The sequence below is a fragment of the Clupea harengus genome, chromosome 4 (genome assembly GCF_900700415.2).
Source record: "Clupea harengus chromosome 4, Ch_v2.0.2, whole genome shotgun sequence".
NCBI lineage: Eukaryota > Metazoa > Chordata > Actinopteri > Clupeiformes > Clupeidae > Clupea > Clupea harengus.
The window spans coordinates 14,014,783-14,034,782 of NC_045155.1; the positions used below are offsets into that span (position 1 = coordinate 14,014,783).

The 20,000-nt window shown below is 47.5% G+C and overlaps 1 protein-coding gene across 7 annotated transcripts in view; it reads right to left on the reverse strand.

Annotated features, from left to right (window-relative positions):
* The window catches only part of LOC105898929 (ERC protein 2), a 222,030-nt gene that overhangs the window by 110,912 nt on the left and 91,118 nt on the right, over positions 1 to 20,000 (reverse strand). For 5 of the 7 annotated variants that reach the window (XM_031566335.2, XM_031566334.2, XM_042707646.1 and 2 more), the window contains 4 exons: positions 11,912 to 12,049; positions 8,349 to 8,489; positions 5,965 to 6,105; positions 749 to 778 (listed from right to left, as the gene is read on the reverse strand). In XM_031566335.2, coding sequence (XP_031422195.1) covers positions 749 to 778; positions 5,965 to 6,105; positions 8,349 to 8,489; positions 11,912 to 12,049 — 450 coding nt within the window. The remainder of the gene's footprint in view (positions 1 to 748; positions 779 to 5,964; positions 6,106 to 8,348; positions 8,490 to 11,911; positions 12,050 to 20,000) is intronic. The other 2 variants (XM_042707644.1, XM_042707645.1) reach the window with 2 other exon arrangements.

Sequence of the window (20,000 nt, forward strand, 5' to 3'; positions counted from 1 at the left end):
ATCAGTGATTGATTAAGTCTTAAATATGTCATAGTATCTTTTTAGGACACAGTGATACGATCTGACAATGGATGGTGCACACATATTTGTTTGACTGTGGTCACAGGCTTGACACTGACTTATGAGAATCGTTTCAGAATGCACAACAACAGATGAGGACGGCTGATAAGGGAAACAAGACTGCTGAGCAGAGCTGACAGAATGTGGTGTTCTATTTTGAACCAAACTCTAAGACTAAGAGAGCCTGATGAAATAGTCCAAAGATAATACACAGTGCAGAGGTTTGAACAAATAGTGGGAAGATGAAAGTGTTGGAAAGAGGAGGTGACGAGACAGGTGGAGCTGGAAGAAAGCCATGCAGACGGCGATGCTTATACAATAGGATGGCAGTTAGACAAAAAGAGAGAGAGAGAGATAGAGAGAGAGAGAGAGAGAGAGACAGAGAAAGAGAGAAAGAGTGAGAGACAGGGAGATACTTTGTCAAAACACAAGACTCTCGATCCAAACGTGGTGGAATAGTGAAAGAGACGACACAAAGATACAGTACACACACACACACACACACACAAACACAAACACACACACATACAGGCATACATACAGAGACAGAAGGAGTGAGAGAGACAAAGAAACACACAGAGACACACACACAGACACATATATACACACACACACACACACACACACACACACACACACACACACACACACACACACACACACACACACACACACACACAGGGCCTACCGCTGGTTTTCCTTCAATCCTGCTGGGATTCTAGAATGAGTAAGCGGGGGAGAGAGATGTGAAGTAAGGGGAGAGGGGGGAGAAAAGAAGGAGGGGGGGGGGGTCATCATTTATTTTGCCATCTGCATGCATTGGTTAGTAGACATAGCAGGCATGCATTTCAAACACATGTGCACTCCCAGTGCCCCCTTCACGATCGGCATGATCTCATGAACTCATCTCAACACAGAGCGACTTCTGTGCTAAAGCTATGGCATAGGGGTCATTCACAACAAAGACAATCCATTTGCAATACAGTTTAATTACTTGAAGAAATGCATGATAGAAACCATGTTCCTCCGTGAGGGAACACAGCAACAGAAAAAGCCCTGTCTGTTGTTTGAGGCTCGCTTTCATGTGGCTTCCTCTTACTAAACTATCTCCCTCCAGCTTGCCTTCCACAAACGTTTATTTTTTTTCTTCTTCTTCTTCTTCTTCTTCATCTTCGTTTTAATTCATCATGAAATTTAATTTCTCCCTGCTTGGCACCATTTTGTTTTTTACAAGACCACCAAACATCGTCTCTTCCCTCCTTCTCTCTCAATTTAATTGTATTCCCTTCTTTCCTCAGGAAGAACAGTGAAGGCAGTCATTGTTGCAATTACTTATTCCCGCATGTTGAGAGAGAGAGGGAGAGAGAAAGAGAGAGAACAAAATATCCCAGAGGAAGATACAGACCCTAGAATTATCTCCAATTCTCTCTCGCAGCTAAACACATCTCTGCCGACCACTTTGGCTTGTTGTGACAGCGGAAGCCGCTGGCCTAAACATCGGTGGATCGGTACTTCTCTTAGGAAAGCCTTCATGCTGTCAGAACAAGGACCAGTGAACACACACCCAGATTTTATAGCCCCAAAAATTATAATGTACCATTTTAAAATAAGCGTCTACTTATACTTATACTACTCTAACCACCAAACATTCATTGTAGGTGTCATCGACATAAACAAGCGTGTCCAATAAATCTGTAATGAAAACACTGTCTAGACGTTTGAGACAGGTACAGACATAATTTCAGTCGGTCTATGAAGACTGAGAGAATATTATGACATTCCTTATTTATTCCTTCAAAGTACGGGAACACAACACAGCAATGTTTGTCAAGGTATTACAGCTAGTGGCAATTCTTGATGCACCAAAGCTTTTCTTTGATGCACCAAAAATATTTTTGACAGACAGACTTGTGGGTATTGTAGTCCACTGAAGGCCGGTTTGCGCTAGCTTGTTGGGATCAGAGGACTGTAAGAAGAGATACGATCTACCCGGAATTCTCTCTCCCACTAAGCAACACATATACATCTTAGAAAACTATACGATACAAGCCCCCTACACATGCAAAACAATCCGAAACATTCAAAACATTTAAGTATCAGAGATCTGGGCTTATTCTACAAACCAGAAGCAGATGTGCAAAGTTATCAGCCGCACTGAAAACAGCAGCCTAACCCCAAAGTAGTCCGCTAAAAACCTGGCACGTTAGAACATCATAGCCTCCGCGCTGACCCTGGGATGTCTCGCTTTACGCTTGTTACATGCAGTTATTGTTCATCTCTGAAATAACACACTCTGAAAGCTATTAGCCATATACGCGCCCGTGAGGAGACGGAGGGGAATGCGAAGCCCTGTTCCTGGAGTGGGCCCAGACCAGACCAGACCAGAGCGAGAGAGAGAGAGAGAGGCTTGAATGAGGCTGAATGAGCCTGTCATGACTGCATCTCTCGCAAGAACTAACAACGACTGGCCAATCACTCATCCATATGTCAGTAATATAATCCAGCAGGGCCTATGGACAGCCTCTTTCAACTGACTAAAGAGAATGAAGGGGAAGAGAGCGATGTGGACCCACAGGTAAGAGAGGGATGGAGGGAGGTATGGAGGATCTGGAGAACAAATAAGTGTGGTGAGAGAGAGAGAGAGAGAGGGTTAGGATGAAATATTTTGAGGATCGTTATAGGCAACATACAGAGGTGGATTGAACCACCAGGCTCTGTGCATATGTCTGTGTGTGTGTGTGTGTGTGTGTGTGGGTGTGTGTGTGTGTGTGGGTGTGTGTGTGTGTGTGTGGGTGTGGTGTGTGTGTGTGTGTGTGTGTGTGTGTGTGTGTGTGTGTGTGTGTGTGTGTGTGTGTGTGTGTGTGTGTGCGTGTGTATATGTACATGCATTGTGTGTGGGAGTGTTGTGGGTGTACATCTATGATATGAATGTCTCTAGTGTTTGGTGAGTGTCACTGGACAGACTTTTCCACACTAAATCAGTGAGGAGGAATGACTGAATAACGTCTCTATGGCCTCTGGGGATAATATTTCACAGGCCTTGTCTCTGAAATGAGCCTGCATGCGATGGTGGTGGGACTGATGATATTAATATGACATTGATCCCAAAACAAGGAAACAAGGACAAAGAAAGAGAAGAAAGAAAGAGGAAAGATGGCTCAGCATTTGCTTTCATAATGACATCACAAAACATCTGTATTATCTTGATGGCAGATGACGACGCTGATTCTCTTCAAAGGCTTTTTTTTCAAAGCAGCAATTCTGAACTTCTACTGCCTTAAAAAATGAGGGTTCTGAACCCCAGACGTCTTCTAGCTGAAAAAACACAACCCATGCTTCAAATGTGTATTTCTCACTGCTGCTGTCTGCGAGCATTTAAAGCTCAATTGGTGTCATCTTTGAAGGGGGTTCCAGAATAAAACGAAATGTGCTCCAAAGATGAATGACGTGTCCTCTTTCACACACGAAAACACATGACGATGATGTCAAATAATGTTTGTGTGTGCGGGCTACCCAAGGAGAGTAGGCCATCGCTCAGTCTAGTGCGCTGGTTTTGGACAGGGCCGCCCCTCTGGGCCTCTCTGGGCCCTCGCTGAGCTGGGCTGATGGGGCTAGACTGCTCTGCTGGAGAGTGCTCATCAGAAGCGGTCACTTCCACCGTTTACAGCAGCCGGTCCGGCGAGCTCCGGATGGTTTACACACAGGCGGAGAGGGACGCTCCGTGAATGTCAACATCTGTGACCGCTGAGCGTCTTAACCACTCCATGATGCCACACACACACCCTGTTATAGATTCTGCACTGATTACACAAACTGACATTGCATGTCTCCCTCTCCCTCTCTCCATCCCTCTCTTTCTCTCTCTCTCTCACGCTCTCTCTCCATCTCTCTCTCTCTCTCCATCTTTCTCCCTCTATCTCTCTCTCTCTGTGTGTTAGGGGGGTAGTGTGAGCATGCGTGTCTGCATATATTTGTAAGAGTGACAAACATCCGCATCTTAAGAGACAGAGCAACCCTTGAGAAATTCCTGATTTAACAAATTCTCTAGCGCAACTCCAGGAGAGCACGCAAACCTTACCGTTGTGAGACACATTAAAGTGCAGTAAAGTAAACTTAGAGTGGGTCCCAGCCCAAAGTCATTCAGCCACACCGTGAGTCAGCATCTAGTCCCATCAGATATCTCCCACTCTCATGGCACCTCAGGTCGTACAGCGTGATTGACAGATTACCAACATATAAATAGTCGCTTTGTTTAGATTACTCATTTCTACGTTATTACAGACTAACAGGAATAGTATGACTACTGTGAATAGGTATGACGTGACTGTCTCAAATCCCATCTGACCTCTTTTAGGGACACGGGTTTCACAGTGACTTCGAAAAGCGTCTGTCCTCTTGTGTGTTCAGCCACACCAAGTCTATGAACTCTCTGGGATGACTAAGTCATCCATTAGTCCTTTAAAGGCCCATTTCGGCGGAGTTCACTCTCCACTGTCTGACCTCAGTTCTTATTAGTCACCGAACAGTAACTCTGAATACCTCTCAGGAGGTACACACACACACACACACACACACACACACACACACACACACACACACACAGACACACAGACACACACACACACACACACACACACACACACACACACACACACACACACACACACACACACACGTGAGGGCACACATCAGAAACTGCTATAAATAACACACATCTTGCCTCTGGCTTTACGCAGTAGGACCACACCATGGGAATGAGTGGTCACTTCCAACATGGGCCGCAGACATTCTGATGGACAACGCAACCGACGGTTTATAAACTTTCGAAGTGGTGTGTATCTGAGAATCAACATATAAAGCCAGAGCATAGCATCACTGGGTGATGGGTGCATTTGTGTCAGTGTCTGTGTGTGTGTGTGTGTGTGTGTGTGTGTGCGTATCTGTGAATTTGTTTGTTCTTAAGTATTGGCAAAGTGTGTGTGTGTTTGTGTGTGGTCATGTCTGACGTAGTAGACCTTCCCAACCAGTAGCCTAAGCACACACTTCCACAGAATGAAGTGGTGGGTCTAACATATGATTCAGACCAGCAGGAGATGACAGAGATGGTGAATGAGCAGATAGTGAAAAAAATCAACCTATGGAAAATCACTGCTTCTCTAGTTCCTACTGGAATGGACCTAATGCAAACTAAAACAAGTTATTCTATTAAAACACAAAATATAATGTGACAGAGCAGAGTTAGCCTACATTTACAACTTAGCTTTACTTGATAATGAATACAGATATCTAGTTCTAACTAACTATACAGCTAATTACGTGCAAGCTATTGTTTATAAGCACATTATTACAAGCTTATAATGATGTAATAGCTGCACATGCATTAAATCATGTAAGTATCTGCTACATGTGTTGTGTGAATAAAATAGTTTAGTATGCGCGTATGATCGACAAATCAGGATTGCGTGTACTTTGTTTGTGCACCTGTGTTTGTGTGTGTGTGTGTGTGTGTGTGTGTGTGTGTGTGTGTGTGTGTGTGTGTGCATGTGGATTTGTGTGTACGTGTGTATATGCAGGTGTTTCACATGCTAGAAGCACAGCACATGAGTGTTTATTTAAATCCACCACGTTGTCTCTACGCCCGTTTGCTCCGTGACGGGAGGGCTTGTCGCTTGGCTTGGCTTTTCCTGCGATAGCCATCGCCCGGAAGCCCAAACAGCCAGGCCTGTTTATTTACCCACGCCCTCTATCAGCGCCTCCCATCTGGGCCTTCTGACAACCCCGGCCTCGTAGCTACCAGGGCTACAGGGGCGAGGAGGAGGGGAGGAGGAGGGAGGCTACAGCAGCAGCAGGCAGGCAGGCAGGCAGGCAGGCAGGGCGAGTCGAGCTGCTAGCTACGGTACCTACCTTCTGCAGCTGGCTCTCCAGCTTACTACACTCCTCCTTCTTTTGCTCTATCACAAACTCCAGGCTTTTCAGTCTGGAGTCCTTTTTCAGGCCCTCGCAGGCCAGTGACGACGCCTGCTCTTTCAGGTCTATCAGAGAGGACTGAGAGAGTAGAGAGAAAACAGCGGAAAAAAAGGTTGAGGACAGGAGGTCAGGAAGTGAAAGAGAGGAGAGCCATGGGACCCATCTCCTCAGTGGGGGAGAGAATCAAGCCATGCGGCCCACTGCCACAGTGGGGGCTAAAAGACTATCCAGCCTCCATGCCGGGGCCCTCCTCTAACCAGGGGACTACATAAGCTCTACTTAGCTGATTTCTCACATACAGTGCTACTCCTCCACCATGGGCCCTACAGTGCACAGACTTCACCATAGGGGACTCAATGAGACCTCCACAGTGTTAACCCAAGTAATGACTCCACCACCAGGCCTCTGTCTCTACTGTGTGGTTCTACACCTCCACGGTGGGGACTGTGCCTGCTGCACCGTGGGGCCTATGCAAACGTTGGTTGCAGAGAGGAGAGAGAGGCCCACGCAGGCAGAGGGTAGCAGGCTGAACGCGGGGAGCCTGGGCTGCAGTGTGAAGCATGCAATTTGCTCATTTCCCCTTAATTTCCTCCCACTTCAGGCTGATGGAGAAAACTGCAGCTTAGGGCCTCCAAAGGCGCGAACAGAACGGACAGGCTGCCATTACGCTCTCGGAGCGGAGGGAATGGAGCACCAGCTTACAGCAAAGCGGTGTTAGCAAAGCAAATGGAGGTTTGCCGCCCAAACAGAGGGAGAAAAAAGGAAGAAGAAGTAGAAGAGGTAAACACGCTTGATAATAACACTGATTTAAGTCATTCCCACTGTGGATGAGACCAGCAGAAAACATCAAACGGGTGACATTTTATAAACAAAGTGATTATGTTCATGTACCGCAGTTGCATAATCCTCAATGTGCTGTCAAGTGCGTAATTAAAACGAGGAAAACTGAAGGTTGTTTATTTGCTTTTTGACGAAAGAGATTTTCAAGAGGGGAGTTCCTCTCTACTGTACAGGTGGCTTTGTGTCAACCTGCAACAAGATATAATTTCTCCCGAGGATGATATGTGTACACTTTTTAGAAGTATAAAAGCAAACATCCTCGTAAATTTGATCTCGCGCTGAGGTTGCCCCAGCATGTTCGCTGGAACAACAAGGGAGACGGCCTTGGCAGAGGGACAGCCGCAGAACAGATCTATAAATTACATTCTTTCGCTCTTCCTTTTTTTTTCGGAGAACAAAGCGAGCAAAGTTCTCCAGAGAGGAGCCATTGTGAGCACAGGTGGGGAGCTGAAGCGAAAGGGAATTACTTTTTACGGTTGATGTTAGCGCCATAAGTATAGGTTGCAGACGGTGCATTACAACGGCTGCTGAATCGCTGTAAAGATCCTAAATTCTTATGATTCTTTTTGCCCAATAAAAATAATTATAAACTTAGAGTGAAGTGTTATGTCTGTATGAAAAGCTGCTTTTGTGACTAGCCTTATAGACAACAAGGCGGGCAGCGGTGCCGTGTGCAATGCATGAATGCGTCAGAGTACGGAAATGGGTGCTCACATACATATACACACATCCATAATCATGCACAAACACACACAAACACACAAACACACTCGTAAATTTCGATAAATCCAGTGGAGGTTTGACGTAGAAACATTATTTGTGCTTATGCGTGTGCGTCTTATGGGATTTTTACAGCTGTTTGTGTTTGTGCTGAAATAGAGCCAGCACCCACATTTCTCCATGTACTCTTCCCATCCCATTTATTGTTAAATAGCATAGACATCCACCCTAATTTGTCCTTCAATGCATCTCTGCATTGGAAAAAACTTTGAAAAATACCTTATATGAGCTTATGTACCTGATGTATATTATATCTTGTTACTACTGTCTGCAAAGTCATTATCAGGAGTCTTAGCATTGATCACTGGCAGAGCAAAGCAGACAGTGAGAGTATTCAGTCACCACCAGTCATTTCAGTTTACATTCTTTGTAAATATGCGCTATGCTCTGCATTGTGTTAAGGTGTCACTTTGGGTTTGTGCATTTCTGAAGAGAGGTATTCCATATCAGGCACACGTGTAACAATTAGGCTCAAGAGTCTCAAGAGTGTAGGTGAATTAAGACAAACAGTGGTGGCTGTTCACAGGCCCTCAGGTAGTGGGTTATTTGGGGAAACCTAGTGTCTCTCACAGCTGCTTATTCTGCACACTATGAGCTAAGCATCTACAGCCCTAAAGCTAGAGCACAGTTTCATCTGATACTGAACTTGCTTTTTGCCGGGACAGCCACTCAGAACCTTTGACCTCCTGACCCACACTGACCTCTTTGTTGGTGAGCTGGCTCTGCAGGGAGGCCAGCTTGTCCTTCAGCTCCTTGTTCTCGTGTTTGTAGGCGTCCAGCTCGCCCAGCTTCTCCCGGTCGTCCCTCTCTCGCTGCTCTTTGAGCCGCTCAATGATCCGCTCCTGTGACAGAGAGAGTGCGGAGAGTTAGTGAACGCCTCATACCTGCGGTGCACCTCTGTCATATACCAACAGTGTGGGGCAAAGAGTAAAAACAGAATGAGATAAAGTCAGAGAATCAGCAAGAGACAATGAGGAAAAGTAACTCTGACTAATGACTAGCTGATGAGTCTAAGGTGATGCGACCTGTTTCAATGCACCATGACACAGGCACAAAACTGAGGCCTCGATGTCTATCAAGGATGTCTGGCAAGAGCTGTGGATGCTCCCCGATCTCTACAAATGAGATAATGAGTGTTTGGATTTCAATTCCATCTCTCAGCTGTCATTACACACCACCAGGTAAGACGCAGCACGTTTCTAGGGAGTGTTTATTGGCCTGCGGCTGGGGGAAAAAACATATAAACAAATCATAAATTTAGAAAAAAGCAAAGCCAGCGGAAGAAAAAAAAACGACTGGGCAATGAGCCTGCCAAGAGCAACAGATGATAGCTATCCCACACGGATTAATGTATTAATTAAGTTATCAAACTCGGGAACATAAAACATGAAGACGAGTGAGATTTGCACCAAGGTGTTTTCCCCTGAGGAGCTGGCATCTGCTCTATGCTGTGATTTGTTCCCCCCTCTCTCTCAGTAGCTGTTCATTTTATGATGTGGCATCCCTGGATGATTGACAGATTTAACTCTCCAGGCGATTGCGCAAAACAGTAAACCAGCAGCGCTCCAAAAAAACAAAAAGGGAGAAAAAGAGAGAGAGGGACGGGGAGGGAAAGGAACTGGAGAAGGAAAAAAAAGAGACGAAACATAACTCAAAAGTATATACTGTAGCCAGCTGATGTGATGTGTTTTTCATCTACCGCCTGAGCGGGGAAAGGTATGGTTTTCTACGGCTGGGACTTGTGGACAAAAAGGACGTGTAATAAAAATACTCACTCCGCAGCACAGGCGTGGGGGCAGCCTTGGCAGGGCCAGTGGCTTTGGGGAGGACGAGGGGGATCGGTTAATTTGGAGCAGAGAGGTTTGCGGGCAGACGGGGAGTAAATTTGCAGGTTTTTGTGACGGCGCGAGCGATTAGAAGAAAACACACTGGCTCTTGTAAACTCATTACACACCCTCGCGCGACCGCGGAAACCCTGTCTGCTCGGCTACCCCCTTCATCCAGCCGCCCAGCGCAGGGAGAGAGAGAGAGAGAGAGAGAGAGGGAGAGCTCTCTCTAGGGGGAACACAAGGAGAAGGGCTACATGGAGGCCCACTGGCTGGCCGGCGATACAGTGGTCTTCATTACCTCAATCTCCATTGGTGCGACTGGACAAACTCAATAATGGATACCATTACACCATTCAAATTACACCATTAACACTACTGAAATTCACATACTAGTAAGGGCTGTACTTCAGATATAGTCAAATTAACATACTGAAGTAACACTTATGGGTTGAGTGTTATGCAATGGCTTTCGTGTACATGAAGGAATACACTAACATCTACTTATAAGGAAGAAACTTATTTGGGCTGTTTCTATTTACCAGAGAAGAGTGTTCTCTTAAACGGTGCTCCACACAAAAAAAAAAAACGTTCCCATGACAGCCACAAAGGTAACCACACTTTTCCCATAAACAGCCAGGGATGGTGGCCTTAAAATCATGGGAAAAGGTAAGTGGAACATTTGGTTTACATTTAACCCAAACGACGAGTGTATGGCATGAACTAAACAACATCTATTCAGATCACTGTAGCAATGCATGCAGCAGTGTGTGGCTTTGGGTCTGTTGTGCAGATGATCACAAGTGAACACAAGAGAATTCTTTGCCAACAACGCCCATCAAATCAGCACGGAAGTACTGCTAATTGAATCGACGTGTTTTCAGATTGTGCTCACTTCCCGATCACTGACCTTCTCTTTGGCATATCATGCTTCAAATGTGAGTAAAAAGTCTCAGTTTTGGTCCCAGTTGCCCAATTACACTGTGGCCGTCACTAACCGTCAACACCAAGGAGAAAACCCATAGGCAAACAAGTACCGTAAGTGTTTACGCAGAGGACATAAAAACATGCTGGAACCATGCTCCAATCCTGCGTGAGTAACAATGTCCACATCTCCGAAACACGCGTTGCTCACCGTTTTCCTGGGAAATTCAAGGGAGATGGGCCTGGGAGGGAGGGAGGTGGGATAGGGTTGGTTGGGAGCCTGGGAACGGGGTGAGGTTGAAGGGTGGGGTTGCCGAGCGAATATTCCACGGCGTGACCTTTTGGGGAGCAAACAATTAGCGTAAACACAAATAAAGGGGGAAGTGCCTGAACCTGCGGAGCGTTTGAGTCCCTGTGAACATGGCGACCGCGGAGGATAGTGGGGCTACCGCTGGGGCTGGCTGTTTATGGAGAGCAGCTGCACACTTCAAAATCAAAGGATCGAGGTTGTGGGGGGAGGTGGGGGTGGATTGCAAAAGCCTTAACAAGCAACATCCTCTATCATTCACCCCCACAGAGAGCAATGAGCCACTGCATGACTCAACTGCCAATCCTGAAGAGGTCACTGGTGGTGCAGATGCTAGATGGCAAACTCCACAGTGAAATAATTATACAGTGTGTATATACCACTTTATCCTTTCACATATCATTTCAAGAAGTCAGATGCAGAGACTCCTGTTATGGTGATGTCATTTAAAAAGGACACTGGGCCTCAGGTGATACACGTTCTGTAATGACAGTGTCCTCTTAAAACAGCTCAACCATGCCTCAACCATAATGGTTGTTAGCGATATGAGATGATATGTTACCTCAGGTAGGCCGAGGCAGACAACAGTCATCTCACTCGGTGGACACCTGTTCCACACACCTGTCTGAGGAGTGGAGAATTAGTGGAGCATGGTCGGAGATATGATAGGACTAGCGAGATGATTTTTTTCTTCTCCCCTCTCATCTTTCTGTCCTCGACTCTTACGTTACTCTGTGAGCTCAGGCTGCAAGTATGTGTGGTGTTGCATAACCGAGCACAACAGCAAATCAAATCAAAGACCGAAAAATCAGGAAGGTAATCGCGAAAGATGCAGCTGTCATCGGAGGAATCTCAAGTGTGATTGAATGGAGGTAAAATCGCGTGTCTTTCTCTGGCTAACTTAGAGAGCTCGGTCTGACTGTCAAATGACGAGTCATCCAGGCATGGTTCTAAGATGTGACATAATCACTCCATTGTCTCTCCCCTCTCTCTTTCTCTCTCACTGTTCATTCGATTCATTTAGGTCCACTACCATTGACATCAAAAGACCTCTAATGGCCTCACTGTGCAGTATGACAACACTGCTAACGCACAGAATGTGTAGTGCACAATGCAAGGCAGACAGATACACAAATAGATTACATTTAAAGAAAGCATTTATTCTCTCTCTCTCTTTCTCTCTCTCTCTCTCTCTCTCTGTCTGTACCTTTTCAGATAGGGCCTCCTCCAGTGTGGAGAGGGCTGTGTCTGTGTTGCTGGAGTCGGTCTGCAGGGACTTGACTCGTTCTCTCAGGCTGCCCAGCTGCTTGTCCTTATCCCTCAGCTGCTCCAGCAGGTTTTCTATCTGCACAGGGGAGAAAGACAGGTCAGCCTCATTAACAGAGTAAAGGACAAATGAGGCAAGGGGAACAGAACAGCAAAGCAAAAAAAAAAAAAAAAAAAGCGACAATTTTACTGCAAATCCTCACCATAAATCTTTTGTGAAACGCTAATGTGACTCTGAAGAATTTGCAGATGCTAACTACTCACATGAGGCCAGAAAGTTCCCACAAGTAGCCTGGGAGGAGGAATGAAACCCAACTGTGTCATATCTGCATTCAAAGCCCAGGATTGAGACCACAATTACCAGAAAAACCATCCAAATACATCATAGCTTATATTCATTTAGTTTAAAAAAAACAGGGCAGCTATACGTCAAAAACGAACAATCTGAGGTCAAAACTAACTGCCCTAGGCCCTCGTTCTTTATTGTTTGGTCACACAGTAGCTTATCAGAGCACCAACTGAGACATACTGACGGGGCCCAAATGGCTCCTAATTGTTGAAAATGGAGCCCGGTGGGCCCAGTGAAAGTGCTGGTCTTCACAGACCGGCGGCCCAAGAGACAAGTCGCCCCCACATTCCAGTCATGGGTGCCTTAACAGATAATGCAGCGGTACCAATTCAAACAGTGCCCTTTTAAAGTGGGCAAAAGGAGGGCAGGAGGATGCAGCAGGGCTCCCCACAGGCCTGAGACTACAGCAAGAGGGGGGGGGAGAAAGACAGAGGGGTGGTAGAGAGAGAAAGAGGGGGGGGAGAAGGAGGGAGGGAGGGGGTAGAAGAGAGTGGGAAACGACATAAGAGGAGGGAGATAAATGAATAAGGGTGATTAGAGTGAGTCAGGGTGTAGGCTGGAGGCAAACAGCTGAGCCTCTGGGGATGCCATGGGAACCTTGGAATATCACACTAACTTACGCATGGCACTTATAAGGGTTGGGGGAAAACTAGCGGGCAGACATTTAACAACACAGCTCATTTAATACATGAGGAAAGTGGGAAGACATTTAACAACACAGCTCATTTAATACATGAGGAAAGTGGAAAGGTGATTAGAGGCTTTTCCACAGGGAAAATGTCAACTTCATACAGTCACTGGAGACTGAAATACAAGCAAGACTTGATATTTCTGAACATGGGAAATGGTTAAATGGGATAGAAAGATATGATGCATTTACAGGACAAGTAACTGGTGCTGCATCTGTAATACTTAAGTCAAGCAAACAGCAGGGAATGAACACCATGCTCAGTCTGACCTAGTGTGTGTGTGTGTGTGTGTGTGTGTGTGTGTGTGTGTGTGTGTGTGTGTGTGTGTGTGTGTGTGTGTGTGTGTGTGTGAGAGAGAGTGTGTGACTCTGTGTGTGTGTGTGTCTAGAAGCGGCCGCATGTGCATGTCTGAGGGCACCTCGGAGGGCTTTATTTCAGGGCAAATTTAGCATGGCGCTTTCAGAGTCCAGATAAATGATTACATTCTTCGCAGCGCTGCGTTTTCTTTGGCCCGGGCGGACAACAAAAACAGCTCTCCGACGAAACATTTAGCAGCGCCGCGCGGCGTAGCCTCCAGGCACTCACGCGGAAAAACATTCGCTGCACCCTGACCTCTGACCCCCCAGGCGGAGGGAGGCGCAGCCGCAGGGCCGCTCGGATATGGGAAAGTGGACGCCAACGTTCCGGAATTCTTCCGGAGCCTTTAGAGCACCTAGGGGGCGGTGCAGAGCTGCGTGCATGTGTCTATATGTGTGTGTGTGTGTGTGTGTGTGTGTGTGTGTGTGTATGTGTGTGTGTATGTGTGTATGTGTGTTTTGCTAAATGCCTTTTCAGGACAGGCGCTGGGTGTGTGGGGGGGGGGGTGGTGCACAGATTTTTTGGGGGGCTCTTCGGATGATGAGAACAGGAGGCGGCCTTCCTCTCGTTTGGTCTGCTTTCATTTTAACAGCAAATACTTTTACACTCACTTACACGCATGCAGTCACAGCAAACACACACAGACACACACACACACACAGACGCACAGATACTCACACATGCAAATTCACGAGCACACACACACATACACACACACACACACACTTCCTGATAGACCAAGGCTAACCCTAACCTACTGCCCACTCTGTCTAAAGACGGTTCTGCCCTCAAGTTCCTCTATCAGCAGGGAGAGTGTAAAGAGGTCTTTATATGTGTGTGTGTGTCTATGCTAGTGTGTGTATTTGTACGTGTGGTCATACATGTGGTTGTACCTCGTGGACCTGTAATCTAAATCCAGTCGTTTGTATTCTGCCTACTTCACTTACCGCACTTCTGTGCAGCACCCATAGAGTAGGTGAAATGCTCTCCCAGAGGCAGGCCTCACCCTTAAACTCAAATCAAGAAGACCCTCCTTCAGGTCAGGGGTCAGGGTTGGCCCTGGACAGGCAAACTTGGGTCAGTACTCAGCTCAGGGCCTAATCTGATACCCCTGTGGTGGAAAGGTCCCTCATCGAGCCCAGCGACTCAAAAGAACAACTCTGCCCTCACGAGCCTCTCTGCTAGCAGCAGAGAATGGGTGGGGAGGTAGGGGGGGGGGCATCTGAAAACGGTCCTGTCAGAAACTCGCCCGCCCAGCCCCGAGTCTGCGCACCGCACCTCCCTATTGACATTGGCCGGTGAACGACTCAATCTCGATCTCTTGCTTTCCCCGGGCCTCCGAAAAACACCACAGCGCGAACGTAGGTCGAGAAATGCATCGTGGCAGTTTCTGTTGGACACTGCAAGTGTTTTTGCTAGGATAAACGGTCATAAAATATCACCTCTTTCCCCTTTTTTTACGACTTCAGAGATTACATCGGGGTTTTAAGCAAGAGCGGGCGTTATTGAGGGCCGTTCTGGAGGCTTCTTTAGTTGCTTCGATCTAAAACAAGCCCCTGCGGCTCTCGACCGTCTCCACGGAGCTTCGGTACCAGCGGGGCCCGCCACGGCACACAGAGTCCAGAATCTGGATCCCAACCCAAATCAATACCAATAAAAACATCAGTTTAAGGCACAAAAGCCCCTGGAGCCGGGCCTGATCGCCGGGACCATGTAATTACAGCGAGCTCTCCGAAAAGTATGCGCAAAGCTCAGCCCCATTAAAAATACCAGAGGATCACTGGGTCGGCCTCTCTCGCTCTCTCTCTCCAGCAGTCAGTTCTTGAGGTTTGTCATCACTTTTCCGAAAATGCGCCAGAGAACCGAAGCAATAGGGGGAGGGTTGGGGAGGCCAGAGAGAGGGGTGATGTGTGTGTGTGTGTGGGGGGGGGGGATTGGGCTGGAGGGCTGGAGAGGGGCCACCGGAGTCTACATCCAGCCAGTAATTGGTGGCGAAACAAACCGCGGGCCCAACAATGGGAAGGACACAATGCACGGACTGCACCCTCGAGCAAAGCCACTGGGGCTTGCCGATTACTTACAGTGTGAACGGGGGACGAGGAGCGCCCCCACACCCTTCTGCACCGCACATTTACATCAAACACACACACAACAAGCAATACTCATTTCTCACTTGTATAAAACAACACAACCATACAAATGCACACGTGGTCAATGACACACAGCTACAGTTTCACTTGTTTCTAACTGTATGTTGAAGAGGAAAATCACCAACACCGTCTCTCTTTCTCCCTTTCTCTCATGGATGATGGGTAGTGACATAGTAAGGAGAGACACACACTAACCTGTGATATACTGGGCACACATAGGGCACCTGCTGTAGTGACCTATAACCCTATAATGTGTATTGAAAGGAAGTCAGACATCCACCCTCACACACAAACACACACACACACACACACACACACACACACACACACACACACACACACACACACACACACACACACACACATACAATACAGGCATGCAATGATAAAACTTCACGGTCTTCAGACAAGTGAGGGCCCTGGGGCTGTCAGATTTTGCCCCCTGGTGGTGAGAGACTGGTACTGCCAAAGTAGTTTAATCACATATCCAGTTCATGTTCCAGTGCTGAGAACTCACTCTACAAGAGCTTGAGAATTCCCTTTGGAGAAGAGTTGGGAAATTTCCCAGCAGTGCGGAGAGCAAGGTGCACCACTGATGATGACAGAGAGTTTAGGGGCTCATCGGAGTAACACATACACTCATGTGAACACACACACACACACACACGCACGCACGCACGCACGCACGCACGCACGCACGCACGCACGCACGCACGCACACACACACACACACACACACACACACGCACACACACACAAAAAGACAGACATAGGACATGTTCTGTATCCGTCCCTCTCTCACTCGACAGATGAGAACTCCACTGAAGGAGGCCAGGCCCTCTTTCCAGCTGTCCCCTCATCTGACCTCGCCATGATGTCATACACACGCGCCCAGTGACACATTAGTCATCTGTTATCGACCGGAACGAGGGATCGCCATGACATCACACGACAAAAGGGAATCGAGGAGATGAAAACGAGAGGGAAAAGGCACCACATGAGAGGAAAGAGAGAGAGAGAAAGAAAGTGGAAGAGAAAGAGGGAGAAAGAAATTGAGACAGAGAGGGGGGAGAAAGAGAGAGAGAGAAAGAGAGGGGTAGAGAGAGAGAAAGAACGTGGAAGAGAAAGAGAGAGAAAGAGAATGAGACAGAGAGGGGGGAGAGAGATAGAGAGAGAAAGAGAGAGGGGGGAGATAGAGAGAGAGAGAAGCAGAAAAGGAAACCTCTGAAAATCATCAACAGGGTTTTTACACACAGTCACTTTTCTCTCATCGTCAGCATCCCCAGGCTGGCTCGGCGGCTCGGCAAATGACTGAGATTTCAACAGCTCAATTTATACGCTGGGATTTTCTCCCCATTCCAGGAATGAACTTTGTGGCCTGTGAAGTGTCTCCGCGGAGGCCTATGAGTGAACGACCAAGGAGAGAAATGTCACCGAGTGCTGGGGAGTCATTTCTTATTTCTTCTTATTTCTTCCTTTTTTTTGTCCACCCCAAAATCAACTCTCAACAAGTTCGATGACTGTGCCACTAATTAAATGCATTCATAGCTCTTTAAAAGTGTATTAAGTAAAATAAAACCAGATTGGGTTATTTCTTTCCTGGTGATGGTCGAAGGCTGTGTTCTCTGTCACTGTTTGTTGTCAATGTGCTGATTAACTGCACCATGGCCAAAGTGTAGAGAAAGTCTGACAGACACGGCCATTGTCGACGGGGACTCAGCACGCAATGAACCATGACTGCATGCATGTATGCATGCATCTATAAATGTGTGTGTGTGTGTGTGAGTGTGTGTGTGTTTGGGTGGGTGTGTGTGTGTTTGGGTGGGTGGGTGAATGGGTGGGTCTGCTGTCTCTTTTAAAAATTTAGAGGGGCCTCCTCAGGACAACACATACTCATAGTTGCCATGACAGCGGTCACTATGCTACCATTAGCCGTGGTCACGCAATACTCCTCCTCAAACTGGAAAACCTGGAAAGAGTTTTTATTTTTTTCCCCCAAACGGGGAAAGTTCCCAAGTTGCAATTTTCTACGGACTGCATTCAGGTTTGGAAAAAGGCCATCCAGACGAAGGACATCTCTTCTTGTCTTGACTCTTGCCGTCAGCCGCCCTGCCTTTGAGGCCCTCAATGCAAAGTGAACCTAAAGACCCTTTCTTAGCGTCAGAAGAACAAAGGTCAAGCTTGGGCGAATCCGCTCCCCCCCCCCCCCACCCACCCCTCCTCTCTCTTCCGCAGCTGGGGAGATCCTCTGAGGTGGCGGTGGCCAGACATACGTGGAGTGTCCCCTCCAGCATTCATGTGCTGTGGAGAATGCGGCCGAGGCCCCGACTTGCTGTTTTTTTCTCCTCCATCCTCTTCATCATCACATTCTTATTCATTCTCTGTTCAAACATAGCGAAGCGTGAACCGCCCTGCGGTTATGCACATAAATTAGATTCCAACAAAGCCCAGAGAATGCGGCCAGCGAGTGTGTGAGAATGTTTCGAGCGGGGCGTTGGGAAATCTATTTTGCATTAAAAAGCGATTATTTTGCAAAAAAAACATGTGAATAGCTACGGCAAGGGGAAGAGCGAGAGAGAGAGAGAGAGAGAGAGAGAGAGAGAGAGAGAGAGAGAGAGTTGGTGAGAGACAGAGAAAAAAGAGAGAGAGACAGAGAGAGTGAGGAAATGAGAGAGGGGAGTGGAAGTAAAGAATGAACGGTGGCCTCCTCAGTCTTCTCATCCCTATCGAGCGCTGCGATCTCATTAAACATATCTCTCCTCGTTACGTGTCAGGGTGCTGCGGTGATCAGCCATGTTGATAACGAACAGGATAAGGACCAAACACAACCCAAAAGCCGAGATAGAGATCCCGGACAATGTTAGTGAGGAGAAGGAAAGAGATATCTATCCCTTCGCTCTCTTTCTCTTCCTCTTTTTCGTTCTGAAGGACTGCCAGAGCTTTGATCCAACCAGGAGAAGAAAAAGAGGGGGCAGGGGTAGAGAGAGAAAGAGAGAAAGAGAGAGAGAGAGAGAGAGAGAGAGAGAGAGAGAGAGGGGGGATGAATAAAGGAACGTCAGCCCACCCATTGGAGGACCACAGCTGTGTGGGGCTGTTGGCACCCCTAGGGTGATGTGAAAGCCAGAGCTTTATCAGAGTGATCAAACCCCCACCACCCCACCCCCCCCACCCCATCACTGCTAACCTCACACAGCCCCCACTGCTCTCCAGACGACCACAACAACATCAAACACAACACAACAACAACCCAGCACAACACAACACAAAAACATGATACAAAACAGAGCAGTGCAACACAATACACCACAACAGAGTCTAAGACTACACAATACAACATTATACAACAGTGCAAAACATACTCACTACATAAAACAACACCGCCCTCAACAGAATACAACACCCAAAACACAGTGTAACACTGCACCATACAACAACACACACCACAACACATTGCAACTCTATCTAAAGCAACACTACACAACACTCAACACCATACAACAACACACACCACAACACATCACAACTCTATCTAAAGCAACACTACACAACACTCAACCCCATTTAATACACACCACAACACATCACAACGCTATCTAAAGCAACAGTGAGCAACCCTAAACAGTGTAGCAGGACACCCCACAGCAGGAACCCATCCCACAGCAGTAAAGCCTCAGCACAGGACCACACCGCACAGAAGGCCCACCAGCACTGTCCCCACTAAACCCTCTGCTCCCTCTCGTAACTGCCAACCTTTGCCCTGACTGAGTGATTTACTTCCCCCCTCTCACCCCTGCTTCTCGCTCAGTCCTCTCTCAAGTCCTCTCCTGATTGCAAAGCCAAGAGCAGCCTAGAGGGACTAAAGCTTATTGCTTCTTCATTCACAGGCTTATCGTTACTTTGATAAGACGCTATAAGCCTTAATTTTAAGCAGCCGGATGCAGCACTCTTTGCTCTGCTTCCACAACCACACACACACACAGACACACACACACACACACACACACACACACACACACACACACACACACACACACACACACACACACACACACACACACACACACACACACACACACACACACACACACACACACACACACACAGTCCCCTCGCAGCCTTCCAGCTCCGGCTCCCCTATCGCTCCCCAGCATCAGGCCGATCGGCGCGCCCCTCACATGGAAAACATTACGGGTGAAAAGTGTCCTCCCTTCATCAGAGAGGACCTCCCCTCCAGCCTCACAGCCTCTCCCCGCCACCCTCACCCCCACGGCGGGCCTCTGACCACCTGATCGACGCTCCATCTGGTAATCACCGGGCAGTCACTCACTGTCCCGCTCGCTAGCTAATCACAACCCATAAGCCTCCTTATCAATCCGCTCTCTCTCTCTCTCTCTCTCTCTCTCTCTCTCTCTCTCTCTCTCTCTCTCTCTTTCTCTCTCTCTTTCTCTCTGGCATGCATCTGAGCAAACACTACCTAAGGGGAAC